General features: G+C 44.4%; 1 protein-coding gene across 4 annotated transcripts in view; it reads left to right on the top strand.

The window, feature by feature from the left end:
- nrf1 (nuclear respiratory factor 1) overlaps window positions 1–18793 on the top strand; it is a 32888-nt gene that overhangs the window by 1034 nt on the left and 13061 nt on the right. For 2 of the 4 annotated variants that reach the window (XM_083656715.1, XM_083656716.1), the window contains exons 2-10: window positions 1572–1683; window positions 2330–2474; window positions 4505–4619; window positions 4794–4920; window positions 5428–5568; window positions 10844–11002; window positions 16251–16469; window positions 16609–16701; window positions 17818–17862. In XM_083656715.1, the coding sequence (XP_083512841.1) occupies window positions 1615–1683; window positions 2330–2474; window positions 4505–4619; window positions 4794–4920; window positions 5428–5568; window positions 10844–11002; window positions 16251–16469; window positions 16609–16701; window positions 17818–17862 (1113 nt within the window). In that variant the 5' untranslated portion in view covers window positions 1572–1614. Of the gene's footprint in view, window positions 1–1571; window positions 1684–2329; window positions 2475–3669; window positions 3689–4504; window positions 4620–4793; window positions 4921–5427; window positions 5569–10843; window positions 11003–16250; window positions 16470–16608; window positions 16702–17817; window positions 17863–18793 lie in introns of those variants that run through there. The other 2 variants (XM_083656717.1, XM_083656718.1) reach the window with 2 other exon arrangements.

Below are 18793 nucleotides of genomic sequence, written 5' to 3' on the forward strand. Positions count from 1 at the left end.
GCTGTTTTATTTCTTTTTCAGTGTCTTCTTACAGCTCTGCACCTGCCGGATTCGGCTGGGATGTGCGTGTTTGTAACTTTTTTTCGTGCAGCCTAGTACCAATTTCTCTTTTCTCCCCACTGGGGATAATCTTCCCCAGGGTTAAATTCACATAAAAAGCTGTTTTCAGGTAGTCCTTTGCTAACATTGTATTCTTATCTTTACTGTCCTATTTTATGCAGATTGAATCGTGGATTTTCAGATGGACAAAGCATAATGTATGTGAAAGTCACAATAAAGTGTCTGACCTTGGTGTATTAAATGAGCCACTTCATTTTCAGCTTTTGAGTGAATGAATGTTTCAGTGCTTCATCACAGTATCAGCCTTCAACAGACACAGATGCACCAGACTTGTTGCGACTTGCCATTGTGCATGCAAACTTTTGCAGCTGCGCAGACCACAATTAATCTAGCCCTGATCTAGCAAGTTTATCCTGAATACTGCTCATTTTTATTAATTGCAGGGGCTTTACTGTACATGGTTTTATTATTATTAATGGTATTATTATTGTTGTTGTTGTTGATTTGCTGCTGCTGTTGTTATTATTTTACTGCCAGGAGTTGAAAGCACAGGTCATTCTCTCTTATATGTCGTGAGACATACTGTATGAATGAACACTTAATAAAGGGGGGAAATGAACATCAACATGTTTGGGTTACAACTATGTTGCTACTCCAAAATATAGTTTCATAATGATGGAATGTGATGTGACGCCCACTAGTGGCAGATCAGTAGTGTTGCTATCAGTTCCCCCCTTACTATAAGCCCAAGGACTGATGACAGAGTGGCTGAAAGCACAAATTCATTGCATTCGCTTACTGGCATATCTACACACTGTTGATACACAATCATATCTACTCTATTTTTGGGCAGTAGTAAGGAGCATGCATGACTATTATGTTACTATTGTTAATATTATGCACTGATGCACCAGAACATACTGTAAACTTCTGAATGATCCTATTCCTTGAGTCTGAAGGTCTCATCTGTTCCATGAATTTTATTGTGCACACAAGTCTACATAAATAGGCAAAATAGATGCAGTCTGTACTCTGTACAGACGTGGTACCCACTACCCAGCGGTACCCACTACCCAGCATGTTTGGTTTTCAGAAAATTAGTCCATCCATGATCTGACCCAGCATTATTGGCATTCCAGTTACGCTTCCCTACACATTTCTGTAAGACTGAGAGAATGTTTGTGACCACTATGACTGCTTGTTGCTGTTTGAGTGCAAGCACACCTTGCAGTAATAGTAGATATCATTAGTAATAGTAGATATCATTAATATAGCTAGGCAGTGCACATTTTCACATCTTATGTACATGCTCCTGTAATTGTAGATTGCAAACATCTGTAAAATAAATGTATCTGTAGTCTATATTTATCAGGGATTCTGCCCATAGGAGTTGTGTATTTGTGTGGTGAAAACGATGCATGATGGAAATAAAGGAATATTACTGGCAGGACTGTCTGAGGGGTCAACACATTTCTTGTAACATTCTGCTGCATCTCTCTGTCTCTCCTCAGTCAGTGTACCGTGGAGGCAGCAGTCTAGACTAGGCGGCAGGTAATGGAGGATCACACCATTCACCAGACAGAACACATGACCACCATCGAGGCACACGCCGTCAGCCAACAGGTCCAGCAGGTTCCCTTCTAACTATAGTGACCACAAAAAACTAGACAGTTGTAACCACTGCCAGGGAGGACGAGGAGGTTGCCATCGCCCTCTTTAGCACAAACAGACCTGTGGCTAGTCCATCCTGGAATTCACTAGCCACTTTAGCTATTCTACTCGTACATCCTGTAATTCACTAGCCACTTTAGCTGTTCTACTAGTACGAGCCAGCACTTGGCTGGTGGCTTATGTTTTTCCAAGCCTGCTGTGGTTGAAGTTGCTAAATGTGTGTCTTCTTGTTAACTATAAACTCTTAATTAAATGTTTCTGCAATTATAAGAATAACATGAATATAAAAAAAATACACGAGGAGGAGTGCTATTATATTATACTGTATATCAGCACAGCTGTGATTCGGTTGTAGGCGAAAGTTACTATCAATTAATGGTAATTTGAGACAACAGATTTTTCTTTTTTTCTCTGGTTTTGCCAAGCAACACAAACCGTAACATGTAGAGCAGAGTGATTCATATAGCAAAACGTCCCAGTGCTGTTATACTGTATATCAGCACTCAATCAATCAAATGACTCGACTGGAACTATTGTATGATACTGTATATACCGTAGGTGCATGTGGAACTATTGTATGATACTGTATATACCGTAGGTGCATGTGGCCACCTTCACTGAGGCAACTATGATGAGCGCTGAAGAAGACTCCACTTCCTCTCCGGATGACGATCCCTATGACGACACGGACATCCTCAACTCAGCTGGCACCGATCAGATCACCGCCCACCTGGCCGCCGCAGGTCAGTCATGAGATCACCGCTAGGGATGGGTACCGAGACCCGGTACCAAACGGGCCCCGGGGCCGGATTTCGAGATACCGGAGGATCAATAAGCTTTCACGTTAACGGTTCTCTTATTACTGTACTGGAGAAATTAAGAAAATAATTTCCTATTTATTTGCTACATAAACATTTTGCACATTTTATCGCACCATCTCCGTAAGACATGCCTATGATGTGGTTTTTGCGATTTCCGAACAAGAAAAGAGATCCTTTTTTCTTTTCCGTGTTGCTTTCTCTCTCTCTCAGAGGAGAGACAGGCGGCAGCTGCGAGCGAGGAGCCGAGCCTGACTGAGAGGAGAGAGGGGCAGGGCGGGCAGCGCACACACATACACACACTGAAGCCGACAGGCAGCTGAGCCGAGGAGACACCGCAACACGTTAAGAAAGAACGGAGCGATCAAAAGTCTGGTTGTACTTCACTCGAGTTGATGCTGACAATTCACGTTGTCATAAGTGTGATAAAACGTTCACTAGCAACGGTGGAAACACGAGCAATTTGTCTAAAACACTTAGCCAAAGACGAAGTGCATAAAATAGGTACAAACGGAGAAATGCACAGTTTGACAAGCTATAGCTCACACGACTTCATCATCTGTCAATAATGACCCGGTGTGGTTACCCATGATACACAGACCCACCTCGTCATCAGGTAGGACTATGTGAACATGGATGATTAAGACGAGAGTAGTAAACATTGTCCAGCTCTGGGTGTGTTAATCATCAAAAACCCAGTCTGAAATAAATCGTCAGAGCATCATCTCTCAGTTGTCCTAAAGAAATGTTACTTCCCGAGTAGGGGAGGATTTGGTGATTTGGGGGCAAGTGCAGCAGACAGATACTGTTGTGCTTTATGCTTTCCCTAGCTGAATGTTGGTATTGGCAGTGGTAGGAGATTTAAATTCGTATGTAATGCTGGATATTTAAATTAATAATAAAAACGCACCAATTAAGATTTCGCAACTTTTTTTTCTTTCTCCCCTTAAAAATAATGAAAAGAACCGACAACAACCAGCCCCGTTTTTTTCAGGTTTTTTCTCTCTTAAAAATAACAAAAAGTACAGATAAGAGTACCGTTAAAGTACCGGATCGATAAGCAGTATCGATAAGAGTAGTAGTATCGTTAATTCCTTAACGATATCCATCCCTAATCACCGCCCACCTGGCCGCCGCAGGTCAGTCCAGCCATTAGGGAGGAACTGAGTATTCAGTTGTTCCAAACGAATGGGATATTTTGTCCGAGGGAGTTTTTCACAAAATATGAAATATATGCATATTTCTATTCGCTTTTTTTCTGTTTTACTTGTGGGGGAAATGTGTAACTTCTTCAATTATACAATACCAAAGAGAACATGCACCAACTGGGCTGATGTGTATCTTCCAAACATGACATTGAAAGCCACTGCAGCAAGATCACAGCTGCCACATTGACTGGGGGGCGGGCTAGGGTTGTGAGTACTCTCTGTCCTTAGTCCTGGACCTCCTGTAGTTATTTTCCCAGAATATGTTCTAATCTGTGGCAAGTTATTCTGCAGATAAGACAACCATGAGGTCAGTGTAATGCTCGTAACTGACCAACAGATGGCGCCAGTGGACTGGCTGTGTTCCTCTACTGTGTTGCCTCCTGTCCACTCAGTTTTCAAGTGCATGTTCCGTACTCCCCTCTTTCCTTAGTTAACAGAGTTAACAGACATTTTTCCCCCTTTTCCCTTTGAAGCTGAGTTGACATGGGGCCAAATGGTGCCAGTGGGCCACAGTTTCCCTTCTGGGCCAGCTCCATTTTAAACCTCACTTTTTCAATTCAAAGTTGTCTGAGATACTAGAGCAATGACAAATCATGATGAGGCATTAAAGAGAACTATTCTGATCACAATTTAGAATAGAAAACAAAAAAGGTGCCATAACAGCATTCCAACATAACCTAAAACGATGTTGCTCAGTCAGATGAGCAGCCTATAGTGCTGTGACGTTGTTTCTCTCTCCTCTCTTAGGGCCAGTGGGCATGGCAGCTGCTGCTGCCGTGGCAACCGGTAAGAAAAGAAAGAGGCCCCATATCTTTGAGTCCAACCCCTCCATCCGCAAGAGGCAGCAGACTCGTCTGCTCAGGTGAGCTCGAAACAAACTGCCCCTTCATTGTATAGTCCTTCAGCAGCTACAGTGACATGCAGCACCTGCGATGGTTGTTTATTCTGAAACTTAGTCGAACCATTTCATACTCAGTGTTGTCTTTTGTGGCTTTTATTCTGTATAAAGGTGGTGGTTTTGTGTGTGTATATACAGGAAACTGCGAGCCACGCTGGACGAGTACACCACCAGAGTTGGCCAGCAGGCCATAGTGCTGTGCATCTCTCCCTCCAAACCCAACCCTGTGTACAAGGTGTTTGGCGCCGCCCCTCTGGAGAATGTGGTGAGTGCTACAGTCAGCCGGGTTAAGTGTCGTGAGCACAGTCGGCCACTTAGCTAATTGCTGCATGATGAAGTGACCTGTCACTCTTAATGTCTACGACTACGACAACAGTGTGTGACTACTGCATTATCTTGGCAATGCCACTTCCAGTTTTGAAAGAATAATCTTAGTATAAATGTGTTTAAAAAAAAATAATACTATATAAAACCTTTATTTGTAATAGAAGAAAAGGACTGATTCTATTTTGATATTCCTTTCTTTGGGTTCTGTTATAAAAAGAAAAGGGAGCCTTTGCATACAGAGTATGCCTCTACAAAACATTTCTGTTTTTACTCATAAGTAGCCTATGTATGTTTTTATATTTATATTTCCTTGATTGTGAATTTAATGCATTGTTGCTTGCTGTGTCCTTGTGCCCTCTTTGCTTGGGGGCCATTTTCTCCTCTAAGTGCACCACCTCCACTTGCCATAATCTGAACTATACTGTGTGTTCCTTCTCTGTTGCAGGTGAGGAAGTATAAGAGTATGATTCTGGAGGACCTGGAGAACGCCCTGGCTGAACATGCTCCTCCTGGGGGTGATCTGGCCTCAGAGCTGCCCCCCCTCACCATTGATGGCATCCCTGTCTCTGTGGACAAGATGACCCAGGTGAGGTGGGGCTTGGTGTGGAAAATCGGCACCAGCTACCAGAAAGAATTACAGGCACATTTTGAAAACAAGTGGGTGTGCTTTTATACTCATAGTTTTGCTGGCCTACATAGATCTCCTTCAGCTTCCACCAAGATACAACTCTCAGTTTGTAAATATTCAAATCTGTGAATACAGTATACTATGTTCAAAATGTGAACATTCCCAGCAGAGGGCACCAGTGGGCAAAACAAATCTAAATCCCACCCCATGAGTTTTATTGAGTGTGAACAAGAGCTTAGATAACTATATGCATCAAGGTCAAATGCTCGGTTTTAGCTATTTTTGCGTGCCACCAATGTCATATGATCAGTTTGGTGCATGCATTTTAAAATGAGTTGATGTCAATCATGAAGAGTTGCATTCCCATTAGTTCAAAAATGGGCAGTCCAGGCACACGGCAGATAAGTAGATAGCGAGTGCATTTTAAAGCGAGCTTAACGTCTCTCTTTACTAGGCAGGGTGTGGTACCAGGGTGCAGTGAGGGGGAGTGAACAGCAGGGTAGGCCTCTCACTGCAACATTAGCCCTGGTGGCAGCCCTCGCCCTCTCTCCTCCCAGGGGATGCCAGCTTGTTTACTCCGCCGTCCCAGCGCTGCTGACGCATTCAGTGGATCATGGTCAGAGCAGTCAGCATGACAGTGGCCCCCGGAGAGCACGCTCAGCGCTGGGAGCCCAGGAGCCAATCCCGGGGCCAGATGTGTCCTCCGGGGCCAGGTGCTTGTTTGAATCAGGAAGGAACCAGCCGCTTGTTTTTCTGTAGATTGGTGGATGAGATTAGCAGGAGTGTTGCCTCACTTACCTCTGCCAAGCTGGGTGGAAAGCAGTTGGGGGTTTTTAGTAGGGCTGTGCAATAAAATACGGCAATATATCGCGATACTTTTTTCCGCAATACTGTATCGATATTTCAGAAAAATATCATGATATATCGCCATATCGATTTTTTTGCACAGCCGTGTGTTCAGTGACACAATAAGAATACTTTTTATTTCAGTGCGTTCAGTAAGACACTCAACACTCCACTAAGTTCTCAATATAAAGTGATGTACATATTATTACACTACCTGGGTGGTGCACAGCGTGTTGTATTTTTAGCTCTATTTTTTTAAATCTTCAGTAAATTATGTAGAGTATTGCAATATATCGCAATATGTATTGTATCGCAATGTATCGTGATTAGAGATGCACCGATTGCGATTTTGTTGGCCGATTCCGATTTCCGATTTTTGAATAGTCTGACTTGCCGATACCGATTTTTGCCGATTCCGATTTTCTTTCTAAGAACAATAATTGGCGGGTTATTTTTTGATGATTTTTTTTTATTTTTTAACTTTGCTTTAATAGAAAATTAACATTCATGTCACATTTCTTATCATTTGCATGAGGTAGGACGATCTCACTCAAAACATCTCAAAATAAAAGTGTTCCAGGTTACTGGACAGAGCTTTTCTTTTTTGTGTAAATACAATGAATATAAAACAATTAATTCCAGTATATCGCACAGCTATCATGCATTTACTTTTCCAAAAGAAAAAAGGTGCAACAGAACAGGGGCTTCAGATGGAAAGTAGCCTATGGCTAAATCTGTTACAAAGCATATCTTCCCCTATGGGGTTTAATGTTTTTTTTTGTATATGTCCCTGCCAAATAAACTAATAAAATAAAATAAATAAACGTCAAAATGTTATCCATGGGCAAGGAGTTTATAGCCTATAGGTCTGGAGCCCAGACCTTCGAAGCCATGCCCACTCTACAGTTGTGGATTTGGCTGTTATTGAGTAGCCTAGATGCGGAAATGAGTTTGAGTTGACTCAGTTTGAATATCGTAGTTTACACACAGAGTCCGTTTTTTTTAATCCGCCATTCGAAAAAAAAAAATCATCTCGCACAGAAAACTTTGCACACTGGTCCGATGCGTTTTATTATTATGTTCGTCGTTCTATTCGCAATACGAAACAAAAGTCCTCTCCTGGCTGTATCCACGTTACAACATGACTGACAGATAGGAGCAGCAGCAGGCAGCGGTGATGTGGACTGCAGCTGGTCGGGGAAGAGGTGAGGCCGGTGAGGTGAAGCGAGCCGCTCAGACTGGAGTGGACTCCAACCTACCCGGCCCCTCCGTGGCTCCACACCGACGAAGACATGCCGTGGCATGTGTGTAGTGGCAGCTTTTGTTTTGGCTGCAACTCATCCGTCTCGGTCTCGCTGCTTTCGGGTGCACGCACGTCACTTGAAAATCGGCTCACAGAATCGGCTATTTAGAGTGACCGGCGCAGATCACCGGTCGAGGCCGATCACGTGGAAATCGGCCATTTCCGGTCACGTGCCGATCGATCGGTGCATCCCTAATCGTGATACAATCATATCGCGACCATGTATCGTGATACATATCGTATCGTGAGGTCCTTGCTAATACCCAGCCCTAGTTTTTAGAGGTATGCGTGTGCTATTTGTTTAGACAAGATGCCAGTCCCTCTGGTAAAGGTTGATCACCCTTGGAATTGGGCAGGAAATGGAGGGCTTTATATGGAGGCGGTCCTAATTATAATGCATTTCAAAGAAGCTTCTCCTGGTCCATATATGGGGGGGAGGGGGCTTTGTTATCTCCTACGCAGACATCCAGGGTTTTGCGGGGAGTCCATGACAGAGCTATCCCAGGTGAGGTTGCACTGGCCGGGTGCGGTGAGCCGAGCAGAGTCCCGGTCCAGCCCGGGATTTGGAGCAGCTGTTGCAGGTGATCCCAGGCTAGCCTGAGCCCATAATTACCCCCTAGCAGGCCGTGCCAGGGCCAGGGACCCGCTAACATAGCTGCCTTCCTACATGGTGATTGGACCATCGCATGGAGGATTAGGATTGGGGGAGGGGTGGGTGGGTGTGAGGACGACATACCACTTAACTCTCCAGCCACTGTAATTAGGCCATCTGCCCAATGCACGCATACATCCACAATACATCTACAATACATCATCCTACTCCTACACATGGACCAGCTGCAGGTGGAAAGGCCAGCATCTTGTTGCTACCATGTCTTCTTTCTGTGGCTAATCCCAAACAGTTGTGTCAGTAGGCCAGTGTTGCCTTAAAGTGAACTCTACTTCCCTTTGCATTTTTGTACACTCCATTGATGCGTCCAGTGAGTAGTTTTTGTATTTCCAAACCTGTAAAAGTTATTGTCCAACCATTTTCTATCGGAACCATTTTGTCCCATCTCTGATTGTGATGCACTGTGAGTGAGTCAGTCAGTCAGTAGTCTCGCAGTGCCAGCTGTAGATGGTATCTCCGTCGCTGGAACCTTGATGACGTCGACGGTGGGTCTGACTACGTGAGACTAGTGAGTGAGTGAGTCAGTGAGTGAGCGAGCAAAAGGGGGCTTGGTAGGGAGGGGGGAGATTTATTTCTCTCTGAAGCAAATTTAGCCTGTGATGTCAAGGCGGGCAGACGCTGCAGTGCCTCATTGTGCAATATAATCCCCCGGTGATGCTTGTGTATTACCAGGACACTGAGGACATTAAGGCACTAAACCCCGCCCCAGCCTGTGAGTGTGGGTGCGCGCACACACACACACATCCTGCAAGTGTTTGTGTGAAAGAATATATGTGCGTGCACTTTTCCCAAAGCAGGTGAGTGGATATGCGTGCGATTGCGACTGCGTTCACACCTTGAAGTCAAGTGTGTGCATGCATTTTACCCGGTGGATGGGTCATAGCAGAGAGCCAACTCAGATTAGATGCCCTCTCCCCCTCTCACCTTTCAATTCTGTTGGCTTCTCAACATGGCGGATAGAGCAATCGGCACGCAATTGTCTTCTTGTTTCAATCTTTGGGTCTAATGACCTTCACTGAAGACTGAAGAGCTCAGTCTGCCTCACTGTTTATTGTTCATGAAGGTACACTCCACTTAAATATATACTGTAGGCGACAAGCACTGATTCATTCAATCAATACACAATAATAGGCTTGGGCCAATTTTCAATAATATGGAATATCGCGATATTTGCAATCGCAGAATATCGCGGTGACAAAACAAATGCATAGTGGATTCTGCCTCAAAACAGACAAATTCTCCTGTGTTTTATGCATTTCTCTGACATCATCCACTGTAGGCTTCTCTTTTCTGTGACATTTTAGCCCTCTGTCCCTGCAGAATATCGCAATATTATTATTATTATGATTTTATTTTATTTTATTTTTTCACAAACAAATTGACAGTTTTGCACAGTCTGCCCTGCTGCTCACCCTCATTTGACTGCTTATTGTACATTATTGTACTGTTAAGAATGTTGTACGTGTTGCTGCAAAGAGACGGGTAAAGAAAGGAAGTGAACAGCATATCAAGTATCAACCTCTCAGTCCTTAATTGTAATGTCATGTATGTACAGGTACCTGAAACCTAAAATATATTACGATAATATTGTGTATCGTGATATTTGGGTGGAACTACTGTATATTGCGATGTTATAATTTTGGATATCACCCAAGCCTACACAATGACTTGGGTTTCGAAAGAAATACATAACACACACCATGGATGAACAAGGTTAATTAAATGTTTTTGTTTGATATTGATTTTCTTTTTAACAATATTGACAAGCCTGTCCTTATTAGTACCTGTTGTGAGTGTATTGGAGCCTTTGGTAGGATAAGTTGATGCCCACTGAGTCATGTCAGATCACCTTTGATGTTCCTGTGTGTGTGTGTGTGTGTGTGTGTGAGAGAGTGTGTGTGTGTGTGTGTGTGTGTGTGTGTGTGTGTGTGTGTGTGTGTGAGAGAGAGAGAGAGTGTGTGTGTGTGTGTGTGTGTGTGTGTGTGTGTGTGTGAGTGAGTGAGGTCAGGGTGGAGCCACAGCCATAGATTGGTCTGTTAATAGACACAAGCAGCTTGTTCTCCTTTTAGAAAGCATGTTTCTATTTGTGGGCCCTGACCAGCTCAGCACCCAGCAGCAGGTACCTCAATCAATACACACCTCCTGCTGCTCAAGGTCACGTGTGTCCATGTACGGGTGTGTGTCTGTGTGCAGGTGTGTGTCTCTGTATGGGCATGTGTCTGTGTACGGCTGTGAGTGTCTGTGTATGGGGTGTGTGTGTATGTGTTAGTGTGCAGGTGCAGGTGTTACTGACTGCATAAAGACTGCAGCACTCTACTTTAGAATTTGGGGGTGTGTATCACCTCTTGCGTCTCTCCCCCCTCCACAGGCCCAGCTGATCACCTCTTGCGTCTCTCCCCTCTCCCCCTCCACAGGCCCAGCTGCGAGCGTTCATCCCAGAGATGCTGAAGTACTCGACGGGCCGAGGGAAGCCCGGCTGGGGCAAGGAAAGCTGCAAGCCCATTTGGTGGCCAGAGGACATTCCCTGGGCCAACGTCCGCAGCGATGTCCGCACAGAGGAGCAGAAACAGAGGGTGAGAATAATAATAATGTAATGATGTGACACTGATCCTTAACACATTCACTGCCATTTTGCGAGTCAACTCGTCAAGCAGAAACCAACGGTTGACTGCCAATGACGACTCAACTCGTCAAAAAAAAAAAAAATTGACGGTGGGACGTTGATCTAACCCTTTTACATCTCCTATATAAATATGGGAGCCACCGAACGTGTACAACCCATTCCACCGACCCACTAAGTGGCGACAGTGCTCTCCAGAGTAGAAAAAGCCGAGCCAAAACTGCAGGGGAACGCGCGAGGAAACCATTCTCATACTGTAAAATGGATTGGCGAAAACGCTTTCGCTTTCGCGCATTATCGCGCTGGGAGCTGGCGGTGGGGGATTGCAAATTTGCATAATAGATTATGGGTGCAACACACTTTGAAACACCGGCAGAAAGCCCACAATCGCACGCAGCTTCATTCCAGCTGAGCTCACAACCGAAACGAACGAGCCCCATGCAGACTCGCCCAAAGAGCAGCCGCCAGCAGCCAGGCAGCACAGACAGGCAGAGCCTCGCTCGCTTGTACCGCTGCAGCCACAGAGGGAGGAGAACACACACGGAGGGAGGAGTTTGAAGGAGAGGGGGGTTTCCTGCTGCTATGGAGGAAATTACTGTTCAAAACTATTGTATGTCTGACGTCTTACGCCAAAAATAAATGGTTAAAGTGACTGTTCTATCGAATTTCACAAAAAGCCATTTATCTCAGCTTAAATGTTCAGACGCTGAAACCATGCTGTATTCTACTGCTAATGCCTACATAACTACTAACTCTACAAACTACCGTAAATTCCGGACTATAAGACGCACCGGTCTATAAGCCGCGGGACCAAAATTGACTATTTTTTTCTTCTATAAGCCGCACCGGTCTATAAGCCGCGGGTGTTTTGATGTTTAATTACCATATGAAAGGGTTCGTGCACAGAGAGGAATGTCGGGAAAGAGATGGCTGTTTGGGGAAGCTCCCATTTATTAACATTTCAACAAAACAAAACAAAAGTCAGGTCACTAATCCCCAGACAAAATCACACAACAATAGGCTATATGTGCAGCAAACCTGTAACCAGAGAAGTCAAGTCACTAATCCTCGTCTTCCTCTTCTTCCTGCGTACTGAAACCACCAAAGTCCTCATCTTCAGTGTCGGAAACGAACAGGTTCAGGGTGGCTTCGTCAACCACTCTCCTCTCTCCTTCATTGTCACTCAAAACCAACGAACTCCTCTTCATCACTGTCGGCATCGAACAGCCTCTGAAGCCTCTGACGGCCCTCAGCGCCAGCTGTGGCGGCGTCATCCTCTTCATCCCGCAGCAGTCCAGCGTTTTGGAACCCGTTGGTGATTGTAGATGTTTTCACACTCCTATAATATTCCGTGATCTTCCTTTGTGTGAATTCGCCGAAGTTTGTGATTTTCTCCTGGTAGTCGGGAGGGAGTTGTTCAGTAGTTCTCCCCCGGACGGACAGTCCCTTTCGTCTCATGAATCGGAAGCACCAAGATGGCCCACCTCTGAAATGTTCAATTTTCATCTCGGTGGCGACTGTTTTGGCCTTCAGTCGGATCTGCACCGTGGAAACGCCTCGGCCGTCTGCTCTTTGGGTCAACACCCAGTCTTCAAGGGAATCTTCTAGTTCCGGCCATCTGCTTTTGTGGCCTCTGAAGGACTTTTTGGTCTTCTTACACTGAGACAGTTCCTCCTGCTGCTTCTTCCAACGTCTCACCATCGACTCATCGATGCTCAGGGTACGCGCTGCTGCTCTGTTTCCCTCTTTTAGTGCGAGTTCGACTGCTTTCAGCTTGAAAGCTGCGTCGTGTGAATTTCTGCGTACCTTCCCCATGGTAAGTGAGAGTGTTGCTTCTACTGCTCGTCTTGTTGTGAATATTCCTTGATCTTCCTTTGTGTGAATTCGCCGAAGTTTGTGATTTTCTCCTGGTAGTCGGGGGAGGGAGTTGTTGGTCGAGTGGCCGTTTGCTTACCGTAATTACCATATGTAAGTGGTCACGCACAGAGGGGATTGTCGGGAAAGAGATGGCTGTTTGAGGAAGCTCCCATTTACCGTATTACCGTAACATTTCAACAAAACAACATAACACAACACCACCGTTGTTTATTTTTACAGTGCACACAGTGTCCGCGGTGTGGTGAAAAGAGGGCAAGAGAGGAAATTAAAACAGAAGTGGATTTATAGTTAGAAAGAGTGCTAAAAAAGAGAGATTTTATTTGTATTTTTTTTTTTTTTTCTGAAAAAATCCATAGATAAGACGCACCGTTATATAAGCCGCAGGGGCCAAAAAACGGGAAAAAGCCGCGGCTTATAGTCCGGAATTTACGGTAACTCTTTTAGACAGAGAAAGCACACATTCTATTAGTTCTTTTGAGATAATTTGTGTTCACAAAATCTTAGCAGAAAAGAATCCTCGGCTCTTGAAAGATGAGCCAGAATCCTAAAAAAAAAACGTTGGCAGAAGCTACCTACAGTATTGAAAAAACGGCTGGCAGTGAATGTGTTAAGTGCAAATTATGCTCACGCGAAATCGCTGGCGCTGACTGCACCGAGGGAGTCGCCGCAGCTCGGCGGAGGGGGCGTGCAGCTCCTCGAAAATGTGACGTGACGTGACCAGCATGAGAGCTGTGATTGGCCGTTGCCTTGGGCCGCGCACATATCCGCTGAAGTACTTGTTGTGAGGAATGAGGAAATGCCATTTCCTCATTTAACAGTGCTTGTCCCTCATCTAGTCCCCCCACCGACATGATTGTAAGTTCTTGGTAAACGACATGATAACGTCATATGTAACGGACATAAGTGTACCACAAGCCACCTAGTGTTTTGGAGGTGTACCGCAGCCAACGCGCCGAGTTACGTTCAAGTATGCACAGTCTCGCTGTCGCCGCTAGTCGGCGGCAAGGCTCCAAGTCGAGGGTGCGCACTGCGCAGAACCCTGTCAGTGCCTTTAGTCACATGACACTGATCTGAGTATTTCCCGATTCCTTTTATCCATCACGTTTAGAAAAATCCTTATAAAGGCTTTTAAGGCTGGAACCAATCCAACCAGCCAGCCTACAGAATCCAACCAGCCAACCTACAGAATCATGACCATAAAACATTTGATTCAGAGCAAACAAAACATTGAAAAACTGTTATTTTAAGAGTGAAGGAACTACTCAGCCCATAATCCATTGCGGCCAATCAGATTAGCGGATGATTGACCGATGGAATGTTTCAGCCAATGGGAGAGCACTATGAGCGGCAGTCGGCGGGACCTGCTGCCCTCTGCTGGTATTGGGCTGCCAAATCATTTGATTTATTTTTTATTTTTTTTACATTAAGCAACAACAAAAAAAGATGTACAGCTCCTTAAAAACGGTAACACTGAAAATGCTGCGACATGTTTCAGATGCTGTTAGTAGTCTTGATTGCCAGACTCTCCATTTCGCACTGTACCAGCGCAGGAGAGAGTATGGCTCCTCTTACTCTCACTCTAGTATAGTGGGAAAAAAATGCTCTGTTATCTTTACAACCATCCACTGAAAGTACCAAGCAGGCCTGCTTTATTGCACAATCCAAATCTTCGTCAAAACTTGCCATTTTCAGCGTGTAGGTTGCTAGCTTGCTAGTTAGCATTGTTGTTTAACAGCAGCGGAGGCATTTGAGAGTGGACACGCAGGGAGCGGAAAGGGATTTCCCTTCGTTTAAATGGTCGGCGCCAATGGCAGAGCTTCTCCCCGCAGCCTGCTTCCATTGAGTCAGACTACTGTGTTAGTGACTATGGAAAATAAAAAGTGCTCTGAGAACACATTATTTGACCTCTGTACTTTTAGTTGCGACCAGCAGCTCTATAACTCACTCTGTCGGTTGGTTGGTCAGTTGGTCCACAAAAACAGGCACAGTTTTCGGCCTAGGAGGCTGAAATTTGGCGTGGAGGTCAAGTGTGTCTGTGTGTGAAGGTGTGTGTTTGTGTTCATGTGTGTGTCTGTGTGTGAAGGTGTGTGTTTGTGTTCATGTGTGTGTCTGTGTGTGAAGGTGTGTGTTTGTGTTCATGTCAATTGGATAAAGGGGGGCAGGGGAGGGGATTTTGAAATGCAGGATGGCAGAGGGCTGAAATTTGGCATGGAGGTTAAGTGTGTGAGTGAGTGAGTGAGTGAAAAGGTGTTTGTTTGTTTCTTTCAAGTTCTGTGTCCGGCCACAGCTATGCCGTTTTACGTGCAATCAGGCTGAAACCTTCAGGGTGTGTAAAGGGCACCCGTGCGGGTGACCTGACAGAGCCGGATTTTTTAATTAGGCTAATTAGCTAATGATGTGATGTCATCAGTGATGATGTCATAAGTGCGCACGCACACACACACACACACACACACACACACACACACAAGGAGGCATTGTGACAAGATTGATCAGTGATGTCACACACACAAGGAGGCATTGTGACAAGACTGATCAGTGATGTCATAGGGGGGCACATGTGAGAGCAAAATTATCGATTGCTCTCATTTTACCATTACACACACACACACACACACACACACACACACACTGATGATGTCATCAGTGATATAATGGGACACACAAGAAGGCATTGTGACATCACTGATGCAGTAACATTTAGTGAGCAACACACACGCTCGCATGTGCCAATAGGGCAGGCGAGGCCACGCAGCAGCCGGGCGCGCCCAATGGGCAAGTGGAGAATTTGGCTCTTGATGTCTTCCGTGGTTTTATTTTATTTTATTTTATTTGGATATAAAAGACAGCAAATCCAAGGGATTATACATGTAAAAGTGTAAACACTTATTTCCAACATGGCCCCTGGTCTTAAAAACAGGACATACAGTAACCCACCACATAAAATGAACATTACTGAACAATCTAGAATAACATAATACAAGAGGTACAAGAAACAGTACCGGTACTCCAAAACTATCTAAATAAAAGAAAAGACTCCACCCACTACTCAAGCTTACTCAGCAGGTATATTTTCAGAAGGTTTGAGAGAATTTGCAGTCTTAATTTCGTTAGGGATCTTGTTCCACTCCTCTCCCCTCGTGTAGAGGAATGTACTTCTTCCCACCTTGCTCTTTAGGTTAGGTAGTTTCACGTCCGCTACACTAGCTCTCGTGTTCGTCCGTGAGCGTCCCAAACATACTGGAAATACTTAGAAAAGTACAGTTTGCTTGACAATCTGTAGAATTCATCTGGCGTATCAACTCCTATTTCTATCTCGCCAGGTGTCATGGACGCAGGCGCTGCGGACCATCGTGAAGAACTGCTACAAGCAGCATGGCCGCGAGGACCTGTTGTACGCTTTTGAGGACCAGCAGATTATTACCACAGTACCCAACACCCATCACCACCTGACCCAGGTGGGGAGCATCGCCCACCTTGTGCCCTCACAGACTGTGGTACAGACCATCAACAACCCTGACGGAACAGTGTCGCTCATCCAGGTACCTTTTGCCCATTATGTAAAAGGGGCTTCCTTCCAAATCCAGAAATAGTACATGAGAATGTGTATTTGTTTTTGTTTTTTCTTTTCATGTTTTTGTGTTTCCTGTTTCTGTTTCCTGAACCCTACCTGTCCCTCAGGTGGGCACAGGACACACGGTTGCCACCCTGGCAGATGCCTCAGAGCTACCAGGCGTGACGGTAGCACAGGTCAACTATTCTACTGATGGAGAGGTAGAAAATGCAAACACACACTCGCCAACGTGCACATCTCAAATAAATGGCACCACATACTCTGTGTGTATCTGCTGCACACAGCTTGATCAGCAATTCTTACCACAAGACAACACTTGCTCAAAATGAATGCCATTATGTTGCGTACACCTTGTTATCCTAACTGTAGTGGTAAATCCTTAATCAAATATTGTCACTATTGCTTACTTGTATGTATAGGTGAAGTGTTTTGGACATAAGTTGGGTTTCCATCCACCTGTTTTTATGCGAAATTTCAATTTGCGCAACAACCGAACTGAGTGGAAACGCTGAAAAATTCGCAAAAACCTCCAAATATTGCGAAAAAGTTTTCACGCTTGAGGGAGGTGGAAAAGTCGGGTGCATCAATAAAAGGAAAATGCGATACGTGCAGTGGAAACAGATTATGCGATATTCCGTTGTCTCTCCATTCAAAAACCACGCAGTTTGCCTTGATCACTGTAAAACATGACATGCCTACACATGGTAAATAATGCCATGGTAAATTCGCAGCACAATACCCGTCGTGGTAAACAGAAGAGGACTGGGATATTAACTTTAATGCGACTCACTCCTAGAATTGAATGAAATTGTATTCACTACTATCTGCTCTGTCTAGCACCTGATCAGCAGCTCAGACAGCCTCAAACACGAGGTGATTGACAGCTCTATAATTCGCATAATAGCAGCGGATGGAAATGCAAATTATTTCACATTTTCTTTTGCCGACTTTCTGAAAATTCAATTAATGCGATACTTTGGATGGAAACCCAACTATAGTAGTTGATTTTTGATTGATAATAGCACAGGCTTGTTCTCCCACTTCTCATTGTGAAATGAGGTTTTTACACTATGGCTATAGCAGCAGGAAATAGGATTTGCTAGTGTGATAGATGTGACATTACCACAGTATAAATGCATTGTGATGATGAACCCAGATTGCAGAAGTGAAGAAGATGAGTGTTACTCCCTGCTTCTCTCTCTCTCTCTCTCTCTCTCTCTCCTTTAAGAAGTGAGCATTTTACAAGTGGAGAATGTGTGATGCACATTCACACCATACACATTATGAAATATGAAATTCTCTTTACTCCTCATCAGATGATGTGTCGTGTGATACCAACATCGTCATTGCCACAGATTACTGTAAGCAACAGAGCTACATTTCCCTCTTACCGTAGGCTATGACATCTTTGTGACCGGACCTCAGCACCCGTTTTTGCAACAAACAATTGACGTAGTGTAAAATTTGCCTTTTCCACCCATGTCTGTTTTTTTGTTCTTGCTCTCTACTTTACAATTTCCTCTTTGCTTGCTCTTTCTGCCATTCTGTGTCTTTCTTGCCTGGCCTTATTTTTTTCTTGTTCTATCTACCTTTTGAATGAATGTATAGATCTTTATTGCTCTAAAGGGAATTTGTCTTGCTTGAAGGGCATAAAAACAATAACACATATTGGATGTAAAAAAAACGGCAATCAGATCGACAATTATTGTGCATAGTACAATGGAAAGAGCACTAAGTATGGAGTAGGGATGGGAATTTCATGCATTTTCCTTAACCGTTAGTTGCGCACCTTAACAATCAGTTAATCGGTTAATTGTTAACGTTGTTTCTCTCCCCCTGAATTTTGAGAACGGCGTTGCAGTATTTACACATTTACTTTTAGAGTGTAATGCTTCTATGCTGTTGCTAGCGCAAGCTTGCGGCTAATTTTAACATCTGTTTTGTTTTCATGTTGTTTGCTCAATTCACTTCCTACTTCCTCATGCATGCGTGACGACCTTCTCACGTGACCACTCCTTCTGTTGCGCTAGCTCAGTGAGGTACGCCCTCTGCTGGACTGGTATAATTAACACACTGTGAGCTATGAAGACTGATGACACAAAGTAACAATGTTGTCGGTCAAAACAGTTAATTAATTTTAATCGGTTACGTTCTTAACGGCAGTTAACCGACTATCGGTTAATCATTAACCCCCCTAGTATGGAGTACAGACTTTAAAGTGCAGAGTGCTGCATGCTATGCAAAGTGCAGCAACTACAGTTCATACTAAATTGTCTTGCATCTCTCATTTTA

Source organism: Poromitra crassiceps (genome assembly GCF_964638095.1).
Source record: "Poromitra crassiceps genome assembly, chromosome: 2".
In the NCBI taxonomy this organism is placed as follows: domain Eukaryota; kingdom Metazoa; phylum Chordata; class Actinopteri; order Beryciformes; family Melamphaidae; genus Poromitra; species Poromitra crassiceps.